We start from the raw sequence: 17,337 nt of genomic DNA, 5'->3' as shown, positions 1-17,337 counted from the left end.
CAGTTAATTCTATGCTTTTGTAACATGGGAGTTAAATGACTCTGAATAATATATACTCCTGGGCACCCATCACAGTTACTTGACTTAAGCTTTTGTTGCCCTTACTTCCTAACAAACCCCCCAAAGAAGGGTCCCTGGATGGACCCAGGCAAGCCATAAGCTACCCTGGCGTCGAAAAGGTACAAGCTAAATGCCATAAGAAGTATAAGTTAAAGGGGCTGGAGCAGTAGCACAGTGGGTAGGACGTTTGCCTTGCATGCGCTGACCTGCTTTTGATTCCCAAAATCCCGTATGGTCCCCTGAGCACTGCCAGGGGCAATTCCTGAGTGCAGAGCCAGGAGTAACCCCTGTGCATTGCCGGGCGTGACCCGAAAAGAAAAAAAAAAGAAGTATAAGTTAAGAGCACAGTCATGGAACAAATTCTGTCATGACCCAAAAAGAAGTACCTGAATAAGGACCCTGGTGGGGTTAGGAAAGACTAACCTGGCCTGAGGTCTGTAGTTTGGGTTCTATAGCAAAATGTCCCAGGAAGAGTCACCCTTTAAGCTTAATATATCTCTTACCGTGTCCATACAAAATGACCAGAAATATTATTAAACAGTAAATTTAAGATGACTGTTTAAATAGATTACTAGCTAAGGAAAGGAGAAAGCAATATGCCCTTAGATGGAATTCTGCCCTTGGGTGGCTCTCCTGGCAGGAATCTAGAGTGCAGGGCACCCAGATGAGATTTTTGTCCTTGAGTTAATCTTCTAGAAGAACTACCCCTGAAGGAAGGACTTTATATCTGTTCATTGTTATGATAATGTTCAACTGACACCTATGTGTAACTGCTACCTCCCCCCCCTCCACGATTTCTTTATAACTAGCACTGTGAGACTTGAATAAACGGCCACTTGATTACCAACCAGCCTGTGGCCCCATACCTTCTTCTGTTGCTCTTGGCTGGCCCTCGGAGGTGGTTCTGGGCCACCAAAACTCACCCATACTCGAACTCACAATCAGTAGAAAAGTGTGCTTTCTCTTTGTGTTTTAATTTTTGACCCTACCCATTGGTGCTGAGGGATTACTCCAAGCTCTGCACTCAGAGATCACTCCTGGAGGGCTAAGAGTACCTGTGGGGTTGCAGGGATCACATCCAGGTCAACTGTGTGCAAGGCAAGCACTTGACCTGCTGTGCTACCTCTCTGGCCATTATTTTTAAAAATTATTGCTAGAGCAATAGCACAGAAGGTAGGGCGTTTGCCTTGCATGCGGCCGACCCAGGTTCGAATCCCAGCATCCTATATGGTCCCCTGAGCACTGCTAGGAGTAAATGCTGAGTGCAGAGCCAGGAGTAACCCCTGAGCATTGCCAGGTGTGACCCAAAAAGCAAAAAAAAAAGAAACCAAAAAAATTATTTTAAATAGGGAGGAGAAGGAAAGAAACAGAGTGAAGGGGAAGGAGAGAAAGACAGATAAGAAGCAATGGGGGCAGGGGTCAAGGAGCCCCATGTACATCGGTGGTGTTAAGAATGATAGCGCTAAATATCCAATATCCAGAGTCAACAACACTGAAATCAAGAGACCCAAATTTAATAATCAAACTTCAAAGGTGTTTGTCAAGATGATGACTTGGGGTTGGGGTGTTGGGTAGGAGTAGGAGAGGGAATCTGGGAACACTTATGGAGGGAAGTTGACACTGGTGGCAGGATTGGTGATGAAACACTGTATGTCAAAAAAAAAAAACAGCTATGAGTAACTGTGTAATCCATGAAATTTTAATAAAATAAAATTATAGGAAAAAATAATTTAAAAATGTTCTTTCAGAAAAAAAAGTAAAGAGGAAACACTAAGCTTCATGTTCTAAGTACATTTGCAAATATACCTTGTATTCTGACTTCAATTTTGGAGAGACTAGGCTTCTTAAAATGTTCATATCCTTTTCCCAAATGAACTAAGCACATTATTTCTCTTTTTGGTTTATTTGTGAATTAGGATAGGGGTGTCTTGAGATCAGTTGCAATTAAGCGTAAGTATGAATAGTAAAAAATTGAGGACAAAAAGGAAGTGGGGGCGGGAATGATAGTAGAGCAGGGAGGGTGTTTGCCTTGTGTGCGGCCAACCTGGGTTTGATTCCCGGCATCCCATATGGTCCCCTCCCCCAGCACCTCCAGGAGTTATTTCTTAGTACAAAGACAGGAGTAACTCCTGAGCATCACTAAGTATGTTCCAAAAAACAGAAAAAAGAAAAGGGGAATGAACAAGACAAGGGTATAGGGGAGGAACCTTGGTGCACAAGGTGGGCAGGTCTGTTTTGGAGGAGAGAGAAAAGCAATTTCTCTGGAAAGGCAGATAGGGGTTAAGATGCTTGTCTTGCTGAGGCCAACGCAGGTTCAATCCTTGGCATTCCTTGGGACCCTTAGTCCAAGCAAGTGCAGGACCAGGAGAACAACTGGCTTACCTCTGGATGTTACTGAAACCTCAAAAATAAATGAATGAATGAATTTCTTTTTTTTTTTGCTTTTTGGGTCACACCTGGCTATGCACAGGGGTAACTCCTGGCTCATGAACTCAGGAAATACTCCTGGCTGTGCTCAGGGGACCATATGGGATGCTGGGAATCAAACCTGGGTTGGGAAAAGTGCAAGGCAAATGCCTTACCCGCTATGCTATTGATCCAACCCCTGAATTTTTTTTAAAAGTCAATTTCTAAGGGTCGAAGAGACAGTCCGTCAGGTAGGGCATGTGATTTCCACACTGCCAACTCGGGGTTCAATCTCCGATACCACATTGAATACCTTAAGCCTGCTAAAAGTGATCCCTAAGGGCCCGGAGCAATAGTACAGCGAATAGGGTGTTTGCCTTGCACATGGCTGACCCGAGTTCAATCCCCGGCATCTCATATGGTCTCCTAAGCACCGCCAGGAGTAATTCCTGAGTGCAGAGCCAGAAGGAACCCTTGCACATTGCTGGGTGTGACCCAAAAAGCAAAAAAAAAAAAAAAAAAAAGATCCCTGAGCACAGAATCAGGAGTAAGCTCTGAGCACTGCCAGATACAACCCTCAAACAAACAAACAAACAAACCAGCCCTATATTGAGACAAGAGTAACGGTACAGTGGGTAAGGCTCTTGACTTGCACACAGCTGCCAACCCAGGTTCAATCCCAGGCACCCCTGATGGTCCTCCGAGTCCACCAGGAGTGATCACCAAGTGCAGAGCCAGGAGTAAGCTCTGAGCACTGCTGGGGGTGGTCTTCCCTCCTCCCCGCAAAATAAATAAATAAATAAATAAATAAAAATAAAAGAACTTGAGAAAGATATTTAAAGGTAAGTAAAGATCATCTGCAGCACCACAAGGCTGACTGCAGGCTTCCATGACACCAGCCCAGGAGTGCGCCCACAGTTCCTTGTCCTCACTTTACCTTGGTTTGGTCAGGATCGCAAAAATCCAGAAGGGTGTCACAGACAAGGTGACCCAGGGACTTGAGATCCTCAGTGGTAAAGTGGGTGTCTCTTTTATTGCCTGCCAAGAAATCCACAATCATTTCTGAGCAAAGATTTTTTCCCTTAAGGTCAATGCTGGGCAACACCCAGCAATGCTCAGGAACTACTCAGGCTCAGTGCTCGGGGGCCACTCCTGTTGGTTCTCAGGGGGCCAGATTGTGCTGAGGACTGAATCTGGGGTTCCCACATGCAGTTTGTTGAAGCACCGTGTGACTTCCAAAAGCCAATATCTGATTTTTTTTTTCTTTTTGGGTCACAGCTGGTGATGCACAGGGGTTACTCTTGGCTCATGCACTCAGGAATTACCCCTGGCGGTGCTCGGGGAACCATATGGGATGCTGGGAATCGAACCTGGGTCAGACGCACGCAAGGCAAGCGCCCTACTCGCTGTACTATTGCTCCAGCCCTCAATATCTACTCTTGACAACCGAACTAGAGGAGTCACAAACGCACAGCATGCTCTCCAGCCCTGGAGCCATCTCCTCAAGCCTGCATGAAATCAATTTTAATCAGCAAGTAAAAATCTACTTTGTGAATATATCTTTTAAAATACTACCTCTGGGATCGGAGAGAGAACCCCACAGGCTGGGTGCATGCTTTGCATCTGGGGGTTTGGGGTTGGATCCCTGCCACCACCTAGTCCTGAGCACTGCTAGGGAAAGACCCACAAGCTCAGAGCCAAGAGTAGACCCTGAATACCCAGCTATGACCCCAACACCAGAAATAAATAGATAAATGAATACATAATAAAATGAAATAAAATAGTATCTTTGGGGCTCAGGGAGATATCTCAGAGCGATGGGGACGGGGGACATCTTTGATCCCTGGCTCTACGTGACCCCTGAGCACTGACAGAAGGAAGCCCTGAGCATTTTGCTAGGAGCAGCCACAGGGTGTGGTTCCCAAACCCAAAACTAATAATAAAAATCCCACCCAAGATTCTAGAATACTATGCTTCTGAACAGGGTATCTCTCTTAGTTTTAGTTTGGTTCAAAAGAATTTTTTTTGTTTGTTTTGGGCCACACCAAGAGGTTCTCAGGGCTTACTCCCAAAACTGCACCAGGGGATCACTCCTGATGGGTTTGGGGGACCATATGGGGTGCTGGGGATCAAACCCAAGTCAGCCGCATATATGGCGAGTGCCCTATCAGCTGTGCTATTACTCTGGCCCCTCAGAAGATTTTTTTTTTTTTTTGCTTTTTGGGTAACACCCGGCAATGCACAGGGGTTACTTCTGGCTCTGCTAATTCTCAGGAATTACCCCTGGCGGTGCTCAGGGGACCACATGGGATGCTAGGAATTGAACCTGGGTTAGCTGCATGCAAGACAAATGCCCTACCCTCTATGCTATTGCTCCAGCCCCTCAGAAGAATTTTTTTTTTCTTTTTGGGTCATACCCGGCGATGCACAAGTGTTATTCCTGGCTCTGAACTCAGGAATTACTCCTGGTGGTGCTCGGGAGACCATATGGGATGCTGGGAATTGAACCCGGGTCGGCTGAGTGCAAGGCAAACACCCTACCCGCTGTGCTATCACTCCAGCCCCTCAGAAGAATTTTTGACAATCGAAAAGTGTACAGTGGTGATGCTTTGCAAGCCAAGATTTGAATTTGTGGTGGGCTGTATGCCAAGTGCTTTGTTAAAGAATTTTTCTATTATCCTTGCTGGTTAGTGAGAAACTCCCTTTGAACAGGCTGAGTAACTTACTTTCAGTCATACTGTTTATAAATAATGGAGAAGTTCAAACCCAGAGCTTCCTAACTCCAGGTCCTGTGTAGCCATTCTGTTATGTTATTCAATCAAGTATGCTATTTCACACCCATGTTTTGCATTTTCAGATTTAGCATCCTTTATGGACAAGGAAACCCTCTTAGTCAGCTATCTCTCCAACGGGCGCTGGGACTTCCCAGACCAGGGCACTCACCCAGGGTAGAGCCGCCGAAGGTGGCCTCCATGGTGTAGCTGTTGAGGACGCCCATCCTCCACATCACCACTCGTCCCGTGCCCTCTTTGCACTTTTTGACCTTAAAATTGCAGCTGTGAAAAGAGAACTGAAGAGAAATCCAAATTCTGTTCACCACAGACTGGCCAGTGTAAGCTCTCCAGATTGCATCACTATGATTCAGGACAGTTCTCTCGTGGAGTCCATACTATTTACGTGAAGGCTATCTCACAGAAGTGCTAATTTGTTTTGTTTTGTTTTTTGCTTTTTTTTTGGTTCACACCTGGCGATGCACAGGGGTTACTCCTGGCTTTGCACTCAGAAATTACTCCTGGCGGTGCTCGGGGGACCATATGGGATGCTGGGAATCGAACCCGAGTTGACCACGTGCAAGGCAAATGCCCTACCCACTGTACTATGGCTCCAGCCCACAGAAGTGCTAAGTTTGAGGGCTGTTGATCAGGGTGAGAGTGGAAGAGGGGTTCTCCCTGGTCAGCTTAGTGAGGGAAAGGAAGGCCTTGCAGACACTCCCCGAGAGGAAGGGGAAATCCTGCTTCTCAGACTTGAGTCCTTCTCACCTCCCTGCCATCTCTCTTCCTGGCTCTTTAGCAGGACCAAGGTTATGAGGGTACCTGGCTGGCTTTAATAAGCATGGTTAGCTTTCCTAAGGCTTATGCTTCAGCCCCTACAGCTAGTTGGGTTTATCCTCCATATATGATCTGTGTGTGCTTCACCCCTATGCAATTTTTTGGGGGTGGCTAGGTTTCTGGACCATACCCAGTGTGCTCTGGGGCCATGTGGTGCCAGAGATAGAACCTGGGTCAGCCACATGCAAGGGGAGCAGCCCATAACCCTTGTACTATTTCTCCAAGCCCTACTTTAAAAAAAAAAACCTTTTAAATACAAATACTTGAAAAAAGCACGGGGCTGGAGAGATAGCACAGTGAGTAGGGCGTTTGCCTTGCACGTGGCCAACCCAGGTTCGATTCTCAGCATCCCATATGGTCCCCTGAGCACTGCCAGGAGTAACTCCTGAGTGCAGAGCCAGAGTAACCCCTGTGAATCACAGGTGTGACCCAAAAAGCAAAAAAAAAAAAAAGCAGATATCAAATATTTGTCTTATATCTCTTTAGGTGAGAAAATCTGGACTGATCACTTAAACACTTATTTAATTTAAACAAGTTTCTTCTTTCGGTTTTTTGGTGTTTTTTTTTTTTCTGGCTTTTTTTTTTTGGTGTCACACCTGGTGATACTCGGAGTTTCTCCTGGTGATGATGCATGGGGGACCCTATGGGATGTTGGGGATCAAATCTGGGTTGGCTGCGTTCAAGGCAAACGCCCTCCCTGCTGTCTCTTCTTTCTAATGACAGTTATACTTTGTGGATCTATTTCTGATGCTATTAGGAAAACCAGTTCTATAGCCAACACAGATTCTTTATCCATTCACTCAGTGTGACTCAGTTGGCCGTCAGAGGCTTCTAGCTTGTGAGGGAGGCGATGAGACAGCCCATGTGGTAGAGCAAGTGCCTTGTCCCCTGCACTGCCAACAAAGAAATAAATTTTTTGTTTGTTTGCTTTTGGGTCACACCTGGTAGCGTTCGGGGCTTACTCTTGAACTCAGAGATCATTTATGGCAGGTTCAAACTCTGGTCAGCTACATGTAAGGTAAATGACCTACCGGCTGTACTATTGCTCCTGCTGCAGATAAATAAAATATTTCTAAGCTGTTTTCATTAGCCCTTTAAAATCTTAGTTACTTGTGACCTGCATTATATAAACTTCCTGTGGTGGCTCAAATAACATTAGCATTTTTGCTTCTGCTTCAATCCTTCCCATTGCCAACCACAGGATTAAAGATGAGAGATAATTCTAGGAGAAGGTTGAATATGTTCCCAGGCAAAGCAGCCAGAACAATTCAAAACATTACCAGAAACACATTGCTAGTGGCCAGTGAGATAGTGCAGTGAGTAAGGCCTTGCATGGGGACAACCGGGTTCAAGCCCTGGTACCACATATGGACTCCTTTGCCTCACCAGGAGTGACTTCTGAACCTCAGAGTGAGTAGTGGTCCCTAAGCACCTACAGGTATGGCCCAAAAATCAAGAAAAAAAAAAAGACAATGATATTTACACTATTTTATTTTTCTTTTTGGGTCACACCCGGCGATGCACAGGGTCAGGAATTACTCCTGGCAGTACTTGGGGAACCCTATGGGATGCTGGGAATTGAATCCGGGTGGGCTGCATGCAAGGCGAACGTCCTACCCGCTGTGCTATCACTCCAGCCCCTCTTTTCTTTTTTTTTTTGTTTTGTTTTTTATTTTCCTTTTGGGGTCACACCCAGAAATGCTCAGGGGTTACTCCTGGCTTTGCACTCAGGAATTACTCCTCTGGCAGTGCTCAGGGGATCATATGGGGATGCCAGACATTGAACCCAGGTCAGCCGCGTGCAAGGCAAACGCCCTACCCTCTGTGCCACTGCTCCAGCCCCCCCCCTTTTTTTTTTGCTTTTTGGGTCATACCCAGCAATACACAGGGGTTACTCCTGGTTCATGCACTCAGGAATTACTCCTGGTGGTGTTCAGGGGACCATATGGGATGCTGGGAATCGATCCCGGCCTGGGTCACATGCAAGGCAAATGCCTTACCCGCTGTGTTATCACTCCAGCTCCCTCTCTTTTCATTTTTATGGGTCATACCTGGCGGCAGAGCCTGGCAAGCTACCCGTGATGTATTCAATATGCCAAACACAGTAACAACAAAGTCTCCAATGGAGATGTTACTGGGCCCGCTCGAGCAAATCGATGAACAACGGGAGGACAGTGTCAGTGACAGTGACCTGGCGGTGTTCAGGACTTACTCCTGAGACAGGTAAGCCCTGAGTGCTGCCTAGTGTGGCCCCCCCAAAAAATAATTTTTAAAAAATTTATAAAATAAAAATTCGGGGTCAGAGAAATAGTACTGGAGCTAAGGTGCTTGGCTTGTATTCTGTGGGTGCTGGTTCAAATCTCCACTATATATTCCCCCAAGCACCATCAGGGGTCTTCCTGAGCACTGAACCAGGAATAATTCCAGAGCCCAGTCTATTTGGGGACACAGTATGGCCCCAAAATCCAAAAATTTTATAAAGTATTTGATTGCTGATTAATACTCCATTGTGGGGATATCCTACATTTTGTCAGTGGATGATAAAAGCCGCTTTTATTTAATTTCAATTTTTTTCCTTAAATTTTTATTAGTGAAACATCATGAGGTACAGTTGTAGACTTACAAATTTTTGTGCTTGGGTTTCAATTATACAATGATAGAATACCCATCCCTCCACCAGTGCCCATTATCCACCACCACTGATCCCAGTATCCCTCCCACCCCCATGTTCCACATCCCACCCTACCTCCGTGGCAGGGCATTCCTTTTTGTTATCGCTCTCCTTTTGAGTACTGTGGTTTGCAAAAGAGATATTGAGTGGCAATCATGTTCGGTCTATAGTTTATTCTCATCACGCATCTCCCATCTTGGGAGGAACATCCCAACATCCTTTATTTGGTGGTCCCTTCTCTATCTGAGCTACCTTTTCCTCTAGCATGTGCGGCTGGCCTCAAAGCCATGGAGTAATCCTCCTGGTACTTATCTTGGCTATTCTTGGGTGTTAGTCTCCTATTTTGTTACTTTATGTTCCCCAAGTGAATGCAATCTTTCTATGTCTGTCCCTCTCTTTCTGATTCATTTCGCTTAGCATGATACTTTCCATGTAGTACCACTTGTATATAAATTTCATGACTTCATCTTTTCTAACAGCTGCATAGTACTCCATTGTGTAGATGTACCAAAGTTTCTTTAACCAGTCATCTGTTCTTGGCCGGCCCTGGTATTTGAACCATATGCAAGGCAAGTGCCCTGTCTGCTGTACTATTTCTCTGATCCCCAAACAGAGGAGTTTTTAATCATATCCTTGAAAATTCTTGAAATCGATGTTATTGGGATCGACCCAAGGCAGAAGAGAGGGAAAAAGTTCGAAAAGAGGAAAAAAGTGGCAAATCAAATACTGCACACAGGAACCAAGGCGCTCACCTCTCCTCAGCCAGCGACCAAAAAATTCCCTTGAGGGGCTTACCTTATCGGGGGCATTTTTGCTTAACATTAAAGGAAAGACGCGCTCATGAAGCCAGTACTTTCGGTCACTGCTATTGCAGCCATACAGGAAGATGTTATGCTTACGGCTGTGGCCATGGAAGTCACAATACAAGAGAACTTCCCTTTCTTCCAGAAGCCTGCAGAGCAGGGAAATGGGCCATTAGGGAGTATCCAAATACAAACAAATCATCAGGAGCTGGAGCCTCTTCCTGAAGTCTAGGTGTTGACATCATCCCTCTGAAGACAGCTTCAGCCCCTGTCAGCCCCAGAAGAACCACCCCCAACCTCCAGCCGCTGCCAGCATGTCACCAACTCTCCCAGCTCCCCCCATCCAGACAGATTTCAACAGAAACATCCTGGGGTTGGAGAGACAGGACAGCAGGTACGACACTGCCTTGCGTGTGGCCGACCCAGCCACATGTGGGTCAATCCCCAGCTTCCCACATGGTCTCCCTGCTCCCTGTCAAGCTTTTCTATTATTTTCTCTTGTTGGGTTGAAACTGAACATGTGGGGGCCAGAGAGGCAGCCCAGCAGGGAAGGCGCTTGCCTGGCATGCTCCCAACCTGGGGTCCATCCCTGGCTGTCCAAATGGCCCCCTGAGCACCACCAGGAGTGATTCCTGAGTGCAGAGCCAGGAGCAAGTCCAGGTGTGGCCCCAAAACCAAGGGGAGAGAGAGAGAGAGAGAGAGAGAGGAGAGAGAGAAACATCATGATGGAGGAAATGGTGGGGCTGGCCATTGGGAAATGGACAATACAATGGAGTGCTGGAGGGATGGAACAGTGGGCAGAGCATTTGCTTTGCAGGTGGCTGACCTGAGTTCCATACCCAGCATCCCATAAGTTCCCCTGAGCACCACCCGGTGTAATTCCTGAGTGCAGAGCCAGGAGGAACCTCTGAGCATCGCTGGGTGTGACCCACAAAAGAGAAAGAAAAAAAAAAAAGAAGAAGAAAGTGCACCTTGCTGCAGCCCTGTGGGAGGAGGGAGAGGACTGTGAGTGCCAAGAAAGCCTAGGTCCTGCCTTTCCCTGGGGCTTAGCTCTCCTGTCTCCCCATCACCTGGCACCCCTCATCAGCCTCCAAATGTATTCGCCTTCTCCAGAATAAGGAGAGCAGGAAGAGAACGCTAGCCTGTGTCAGCAGAGCCCTGGGGGGCGGGGGGGGGGGGGGAGAGGAGGCTCATTTAATCCTGTAGCAGTCACCCAGGGATTCTTGGTTCCATTCCACCATTCCAGGACTGAGAGAGCAGAAATGTAGGGTGTTGAAATCACTTCCCAGGTTGCGGAACCAGCCAGTGGTGAAACCAGGTCAAATGCAGGCCTGTTAGACTCCCAGACACGTGTTCTGAGCCATACGGCAGTGAACATTTCTGCCACTCTGCCACAGGTGAATTTATCTATTTGTTTTTGGTTTGGGGGCTGCACCCATCAGTGCTCAGGGCTTACTCCCATATCTGTGCTCACGGATGACTCCTGGTGGGGCCTGGGGGGCCACAAGTTGCTGAGGATTGAACTCAAGTTGGCCACATGCAAGGCATCCTGCCATGTTATCGCTCTGGCCTCGCAGATGATCTCAGAGGGTGTGTGGATTCACATATTCCTATGGCCGCACTTCTATTCACAAAAGCTTACATTTCCTAGGAAATGATGGAAGTTACTTAAAGGTGGGTGCCTTCAATGTAGTTCTCACACAAACCTGGAAAAATTTGCTAATCCACTTACTATCCCTCACAAGAGGTGATGCCAACTGGCAACTCCCTCACGACTTCAGAAGATGGGAGCCTGGTTTTACATCTTCTCTGTAAGGTACAGAGTTGTGGGCCTTGGGGCTGGCTCAGTGACAGAAGCATCTGCCTTGCCAGCGTGGGGCTGAGAGCTTCAGCGCTACCACAGGCACTGAGCGTGGTCCAGGGGGTTCTGTTGTCCAGAACCTGAGCACTGCCAGAGTCTGTGACCTGTGGCCCACAATGGCCAGGCATGTACCAGCACTACAGAGTACATGAGCCCTAAACCACAGAGATCATATGGTGGGTAGGGCGCTAGCCTTGCAGGTGGCCAACCTGGATTCCCCAAGCACTACCAGGAGTGATCCCTAAGCAGGAGTAAGCCAGGAGTAAGCCCTGAGCACCACTGACTGTGGCCCCAATACCAAAACAAACAAACAAAAAAATTCAAAAGAAATTATGCTGCCCTGGTGAGCACTACAAATGAGAAAATGGGCTCAGGGCTGGAGAGAGATCATATAGTGGTAAGACTTTTTGCCCTGTATGCAACCAAACCAGTCCCCAGAACCCCAATATGGTCTCCAAATCCTGGCAAGAGTGATCCCTGGGCTCAGAGCCAGGAGCAATCCCTGAGCACTGCTGGCCTAGCTCCCCAAATAAAACAATAAAATAAAATAATAAAACAAAAACTGGATAGGACCTGAGGTGAGGGGAGCAGTCCTTGTGAGGGCAGGTGATCACAGAGTGAGGAACACTGCAAGTCCCAGAGCAGTGCAAAAGGGGTGTGAGCACAACTCAGACATTGGGCCCAGACGAGCACCACTGCCCAGGGCGTGCACACCATGGCCATGTGCATGTGGGACCCCCGAAGGGGGAATAGTTATCTCAATTAAAAAACATTTAAAAATAGAAATAGAATCAGGGATCTACTCTGCCCCATGTTGGCTGTCTTCCTTCCTCCCTCCCTCCCTTCCTGCTGTGTTTCTTGGGAGAGTTACTGATCTGTTCTGGGCCTCATATACAAAACAGGGCCACTGAGTTAATGTGAAGATTAAACTGAATCATGAGTATAAAGCCCGGAGAATTCTTGTTTTTGGGAAACACCCAGCTGAAGATGGAACCTGGATGGTTCACATGCAAGCCTAATACTATCTCCCCAGTCCTGCGTGGAGAATTCTCCGTCACCTCAGACCTCAACGCTGGCGAATGAGGACTATGATATTGGTGGGCACTATAATGTTATTCCTCCAGCCCCAGCCTGAAGGCCTGTAAACTCCTCTGACTTTGGATCTTTCCCATTTAATCCTTCCCCGTGTTGCTACCTGTTCAGTTTCTTTTGGGTGGGGTGGGGGGCGGGGTGTTTGGGTCACACCTGGCAGTGCTCAGGGCTTGCTCCTGGCTCTGTGCTCAGGGATCACTCCTGATGGAGCTCAGGGGACCATGTTGGCTGCCAGGGATATAACCCAGGTTGGGAGCATGCCAGGCAAGTGCCTTTCCTGCTGGGCTACCTTTTGGCCCCTGCAAGTTCAGTTTCAACCTAACAATAGGATATCATTGAAAAGCTTGAAAAGGAGAAGATTCACATGTCTACAAAAGAAACGGTGAAGACTCAAGTCTCTCAAGTCATACTGGATTCCTGCAACAGCAGAGGGATTGTCTCACATGCCCTAGACAGTGCTCAGGGCAAGGAAAGATGGACCTCTTGGAGAGATAGTACCAGGGGGGAGGCACTTGCCTTTCATGTGGCCAACTTGAGTGATATCAGGGGTCTCTACTGAGAAAAGACCAGAAAAAAACCCTGAACATGGGTGTGTCCTCTCAACCAAAAACCAAAACCAAAACCAAGGTTGTACCTCTTAATCATGTTCCTGGTGTACCAGATGCAAGGGAAGGTGTCCTTCAGCATGGTTTTATAATGCCTGTTCAAGTCCTTTCCAGCCAGCGAACACCGATAATTCCCCACGACCACGCCGTCGGGATTTAACATGGGGATCACCTTGAAGATGAAGATGTCCCTGAGGAGCTGGGCGTCTGGGGAACTGCTCAGGATGAAGTCCAAAAAGCCATTCATGACCCACGAGCTGTTGCTCTCCCCGGGGTGGACACGGGCGCTCAGCACCACCGCTTTCTTGGCCGCTGCCTCCTGAGGGTTCCGGGATGGGTTGGTGATGGTGAGCAGGTAGACGGTGTTGCCCGCCAGGCTCCGGCACAACGTCCGGAGCTTGCAGAACTGGGACTGGATGGGGTTGTTGACCACGGAGAGGAGGTAGCACCGCAGGTTGGAGTACGTATAGGGGTAGAAGTGGGCAAAGTAGCACGTGTCGTGGTCATGTGGGAACTGAACGGTCCACGTGAGGCAGTAGCAGGGCGGCTGGCCCTCCTCCACGTGGTTCCTGAAGTACCTGATCTCGCTGCCTTCTCTCCGCCAGCCGATGCTGTGCCCTTGGGCGTCGGCCTGGGAGTACATGAGTGGCTTCATCCCGACGGCGTACAGGCTCTTGGGTTTGAGCAGGTTGACAATGGTGAAGCGATAGACGGCATCCTTTCTGGTGTTCTGAACTCGGAAATAGAACCACTGGGTGTGCTTGTTTGTGTAGAGATCGGTCCGCAAGGTGAGTTCGTACTCATAGGTGTCTCTGTGAGGGAGGAAAGAGAGGAAGCTCTGGGGCAAATCGGAGACAGATTGTCTCCCCTTGGCAGAAACAGATGTCACCGCAGAAAAGGCCACTTTGCCAAACCTTACTTTTCACTTTTACCTGGTTGTCCAATTCAGGTACTAAATGAGCAGGAACTTGGGGCAACTAAGCTTAGTTGGGGCGGGGCAGGAGGCAGCTGGGCTGGAGCAGCAGCTCCCTGGGCTGAGTGCAGCCTTGCTCACCGGAAGCCCAGGTGATCCTCGGCATTGCGTGCTCTCTTCTGAGCACTGCCAGGAAACCTCAGGGGTCCTGGCAGTCAGGGGGAGTCATCACATGTGGCCCAAGAAACAAACAAAAAAACCCTCACTCAGGGGCCGGAGGGATTGTATAGAGGGTAAGGCACGTTACCTTACATGCGGCCAACCTGTGCTTGATCCCTGGCATCCCATATGGTACCCTGAGCACCACCAGGAATAATTTCTGAGTGCAGAGCCAGGAGTAACCCCTCTAAGCATCCTTAGATGTGACTCAGAAACAATTAACAATAACAAAAAATAAAAGCAAACAAAAAAGGAATTAAAACCCCAAACCAGGGGCTGGAGCAATAGCACAGTGGGTAGGGCATTTGCCTTGCACACAGCCGACCTAGGTTCGATTCCCAGCATCCCATATGGTCACCCGAGCATCGCCAGGAGTAATTCCTGAGTGCATGAACCAAGAGTAACTCCTGTGCCTTGCTGGGTGTGACCCAAAAAGAAAAAAAAAAAAACCTAACCAAATCAACCCCAAACTCTCACAGTGCAGAACAGGTTGTCTGGAAGCACTGCTGGGAGTTCTTGAGCAGCTCTGGATGCTCAGTGGCAGTTTCTAGTCCCTTCCTGTTATTTCTCGGAAGGTCGGTGAGCAGCAGAGGAGCCAGAGGTGGCTGCCCGCGCCTCCTGGATATCACGGAGGAGGCGCTCCTGAGGACTCCTGGGCCTGGAGAAAGGAGCATCTCAGAACGCATTCACCCAGTTGGCAAGAAGTAGGGCTGAGCCGGGCAGGGAGCGCTGAGGGCTGGAGCACATGCTGGAGCCCCAGGTTCAAACCCCAGCACCACCGTGGTCCTTTGAGCCTCTGCAGGAGTGACCTCCTCAGTGACAAGCTGGAAATAGCTTCCAGCACTTCCAGGTCTGACCTGGAAACCAACCAAACAAACAACATGGGTTGGGGTACATGGGGTAAGTGTGCACTAGGCCCCAAGTCCAATCCATGGCAGCAAATGGCCCCCTGAACACTGCCAGGTGTGGCCCCTCTTGCCCCCAGCACCACTGGGCCCCCACAGTACTTCACTGCCAGGTCACTAAACCATCAGATCCTAGCCATGAGGGCCAACTATCCCTGGGAGGGACCCTAGGTCCTGGGCATGGCTTAGGGGCACCCCCCCAAAGTAATAATAATTTTAAAAAATGGAGAACTTGTAGAAAATAAAAATACAAAATGAAAGTGAAAAGTTTTTCCCCCACACACCTATTACAGATGCACAAGATAAGGAGCGCAGTGATAGCACAGTGGGTAGGACACGTTCCTTGCACAAGGCCAACCCAGGTTCAATCGCCAGCATCCCATATGGTCCCCTGAGCCCTAACAGAAGTGATTCCCTGAGCACTGCTGGGTGTGTCCCTCCCCCTCAAAAAGGAAATGCAAGCTAAAATTCCTATCTCCCTCTATCTCATCAACACTCCAATGTAGGGAAATAGGCCCAACACTGCTGACAGGAACGAAAATCAAAGAGGAGCACAGTCGGGATGGAGACAGTCAGCTCGGGGGGGCTGGAGCACAGGCTCAGCCTGCACGAGGTCCTAGTCCCACCAGAGCACCGTTAGGAATGACCCCTGAGCACCAAGCTGGGGTGTGGCCCCCAAATAAATGAATAAACAAATAAAGAAGTGCAATCTGGCACTAGCTAGCAGCAGTTGACACACTCAAACTCAGCTGCCCCAACAAGTCATTCCCCCAACCACAATGACTCACAATTGAAAATCGAAAGGAGTGCTAATTCTGTTAATTCAATAAACTGAAAATTATAAACAACTTGAAGCTGGAGAGATAATCCAGTGGGTAGGGTGCTTGCCTTGCCCGTGGCCAACCTGGTTTGATTCCAGGCTCCCCATATGGCCCCCGGATCTCTCCAGGAGCACTCCCAAAGCACAGAGCCAGGAGGAAGCCCTGAACACTGCTGGGTGTGGCCCAAAATGCAAAAACCAAACAAATTATTTCCCATAAGCTGGCAACAGGACAAATGAAATACGTAAAGTTCATAAAATGGACGAATGCACACTATTAAAAAGAAAGCATTGGGGCTGGAGCAATAGCACAGTGGGGAGGGCGTTTGCCTTGCACGCGGCCGACCCGGGTTCGATTCCCAGCATCCCATATGGTCCCCTGAGCGCCAGTAGGAGTAATTCCTGAGTGAAGAGCCAGGAGTAACCCCTGTGCATTGCCAGGCGTGACCCATAAAGAAAGAAAAAAAGAAAAGCATCAGGGAGCTGGAGAGATAGTGCAGTGAATAAGGCACTGCCTAGCACACTGCTGACTGGGGGCCAGTCCCTGGCACCATATGTGGTTCCCCGAGCCTGCCAGGATGACCCCTGAGTATAGAGCCAGGAATTGCCCCACTGTAAGTGTAGCCCAAACACCAAATATTTAAGTAAGCAAATAACATAACAAATATTTAAGTAAGCAAATAACAAATATTTAAGTAAGCAAGTAACATAAAAAAAAATCCACTGACAATTCCTTAAAGGAAAAAACAGCAATTTGTAAAACAATAAAAATATTCTTTTTCATTTGTTTGCTTTTGGATCACAACCAGCTACGCTCAGGGCTTCCTCCTGACTCTGCACTCCAGGATTCCTGGAAGTGCTGCGGAACCATATGCAGTGTTGGGACTTGAACCCAGGTCAACCTCAGGCAAGGCAAGTGCCCTGACTGCTATAATATTGTTCTGACCCCATATGCATGTGCTTATTATTATTATTGTTATTGAGGTCACATGTGCAGTGCTTGGGGCTACTCATGGTACACTGCTGATGGAGATGAATGGGACTGCTTCTGGTGCTGCTTGGGGGACCATGCGGTCCTGCTTGCAGAGGACGTGCCCTTTGTGTCATGCCCCTGGCTCCCGTTAGGATCTATGCTTTCAGGCCATATCTGCCACTGCTTGGGGACTGCTTCTGGCAGTGCTCTGGGGACCAGGAAGTGGTGGGATCAAACCCAGAACTGTAGGGAAAAAAAAAAAAAGCAAAAACAAACAAACAAACAGAAGCTGAGCCTGGTCCTCCTGCTTGCAAAGCATGTGACCCAGCTTGCTGAAGTATTTCTCCAGCCCATTAAAAAAAATTTGTATTGGGGTTGGAGATAGTGCAGTGGGCAAGTCA

General features: G+C 48.3%; 1 protein-coding gene across 1 annotated transcript in view; it reads right to left on the bottom strand.

Annotated features, from left to right (window-relative positions):
- AGBL2 (AGBL carboxypeptidase 2) overlaps positions 1-17,337 on the bottom strand; it is a 40,926-nt gene that overhangs the window by 10,004 nt on the left and 13,585 nt on the right. Inside the window, exons 8-11 of the mRNA XM_056131450.1 lie at positions 13,136-13,918; positions 9,541-9,697; positions 5,410-5,536; positions 3,404-3,504 (exon numbers count right to left, since the gene is read on the bottom strand). Coding sequence (XP_055987425.1) covers positions 3,404-3,504; positions 5,410-5,536; positions 9,541-9,697; positions 13,136-13,918 — 1,168 coding nt within the window. The remainder of the gene's footprint in view (positions 1-3,403; positions 3,505-5,409; positions 5,537-9,540; positions 9,698-13,135; positions 13,919-17,337) is intronic.

The sequence above is a fragment of the Sorex fumeus genome, unplaced genomic scaffold (genome assembly GCF_029834395.1).
Source record: "Sorex fumeus unplaced genomic scaffold, SorFum_2.1 ptg000007l, whole genome shotgun sequence".
NCBI lineage: Eukaryota > Metazoa > Chordata > Mammalia > Eulipotyphla > Soricidae > Sorex > Sorex fumeus.
The sequence above is the reverse complement of the archived record's forward strand: the minus strand, read 5'-3'. Positions and strand labels throughout refer to the sequence as shown.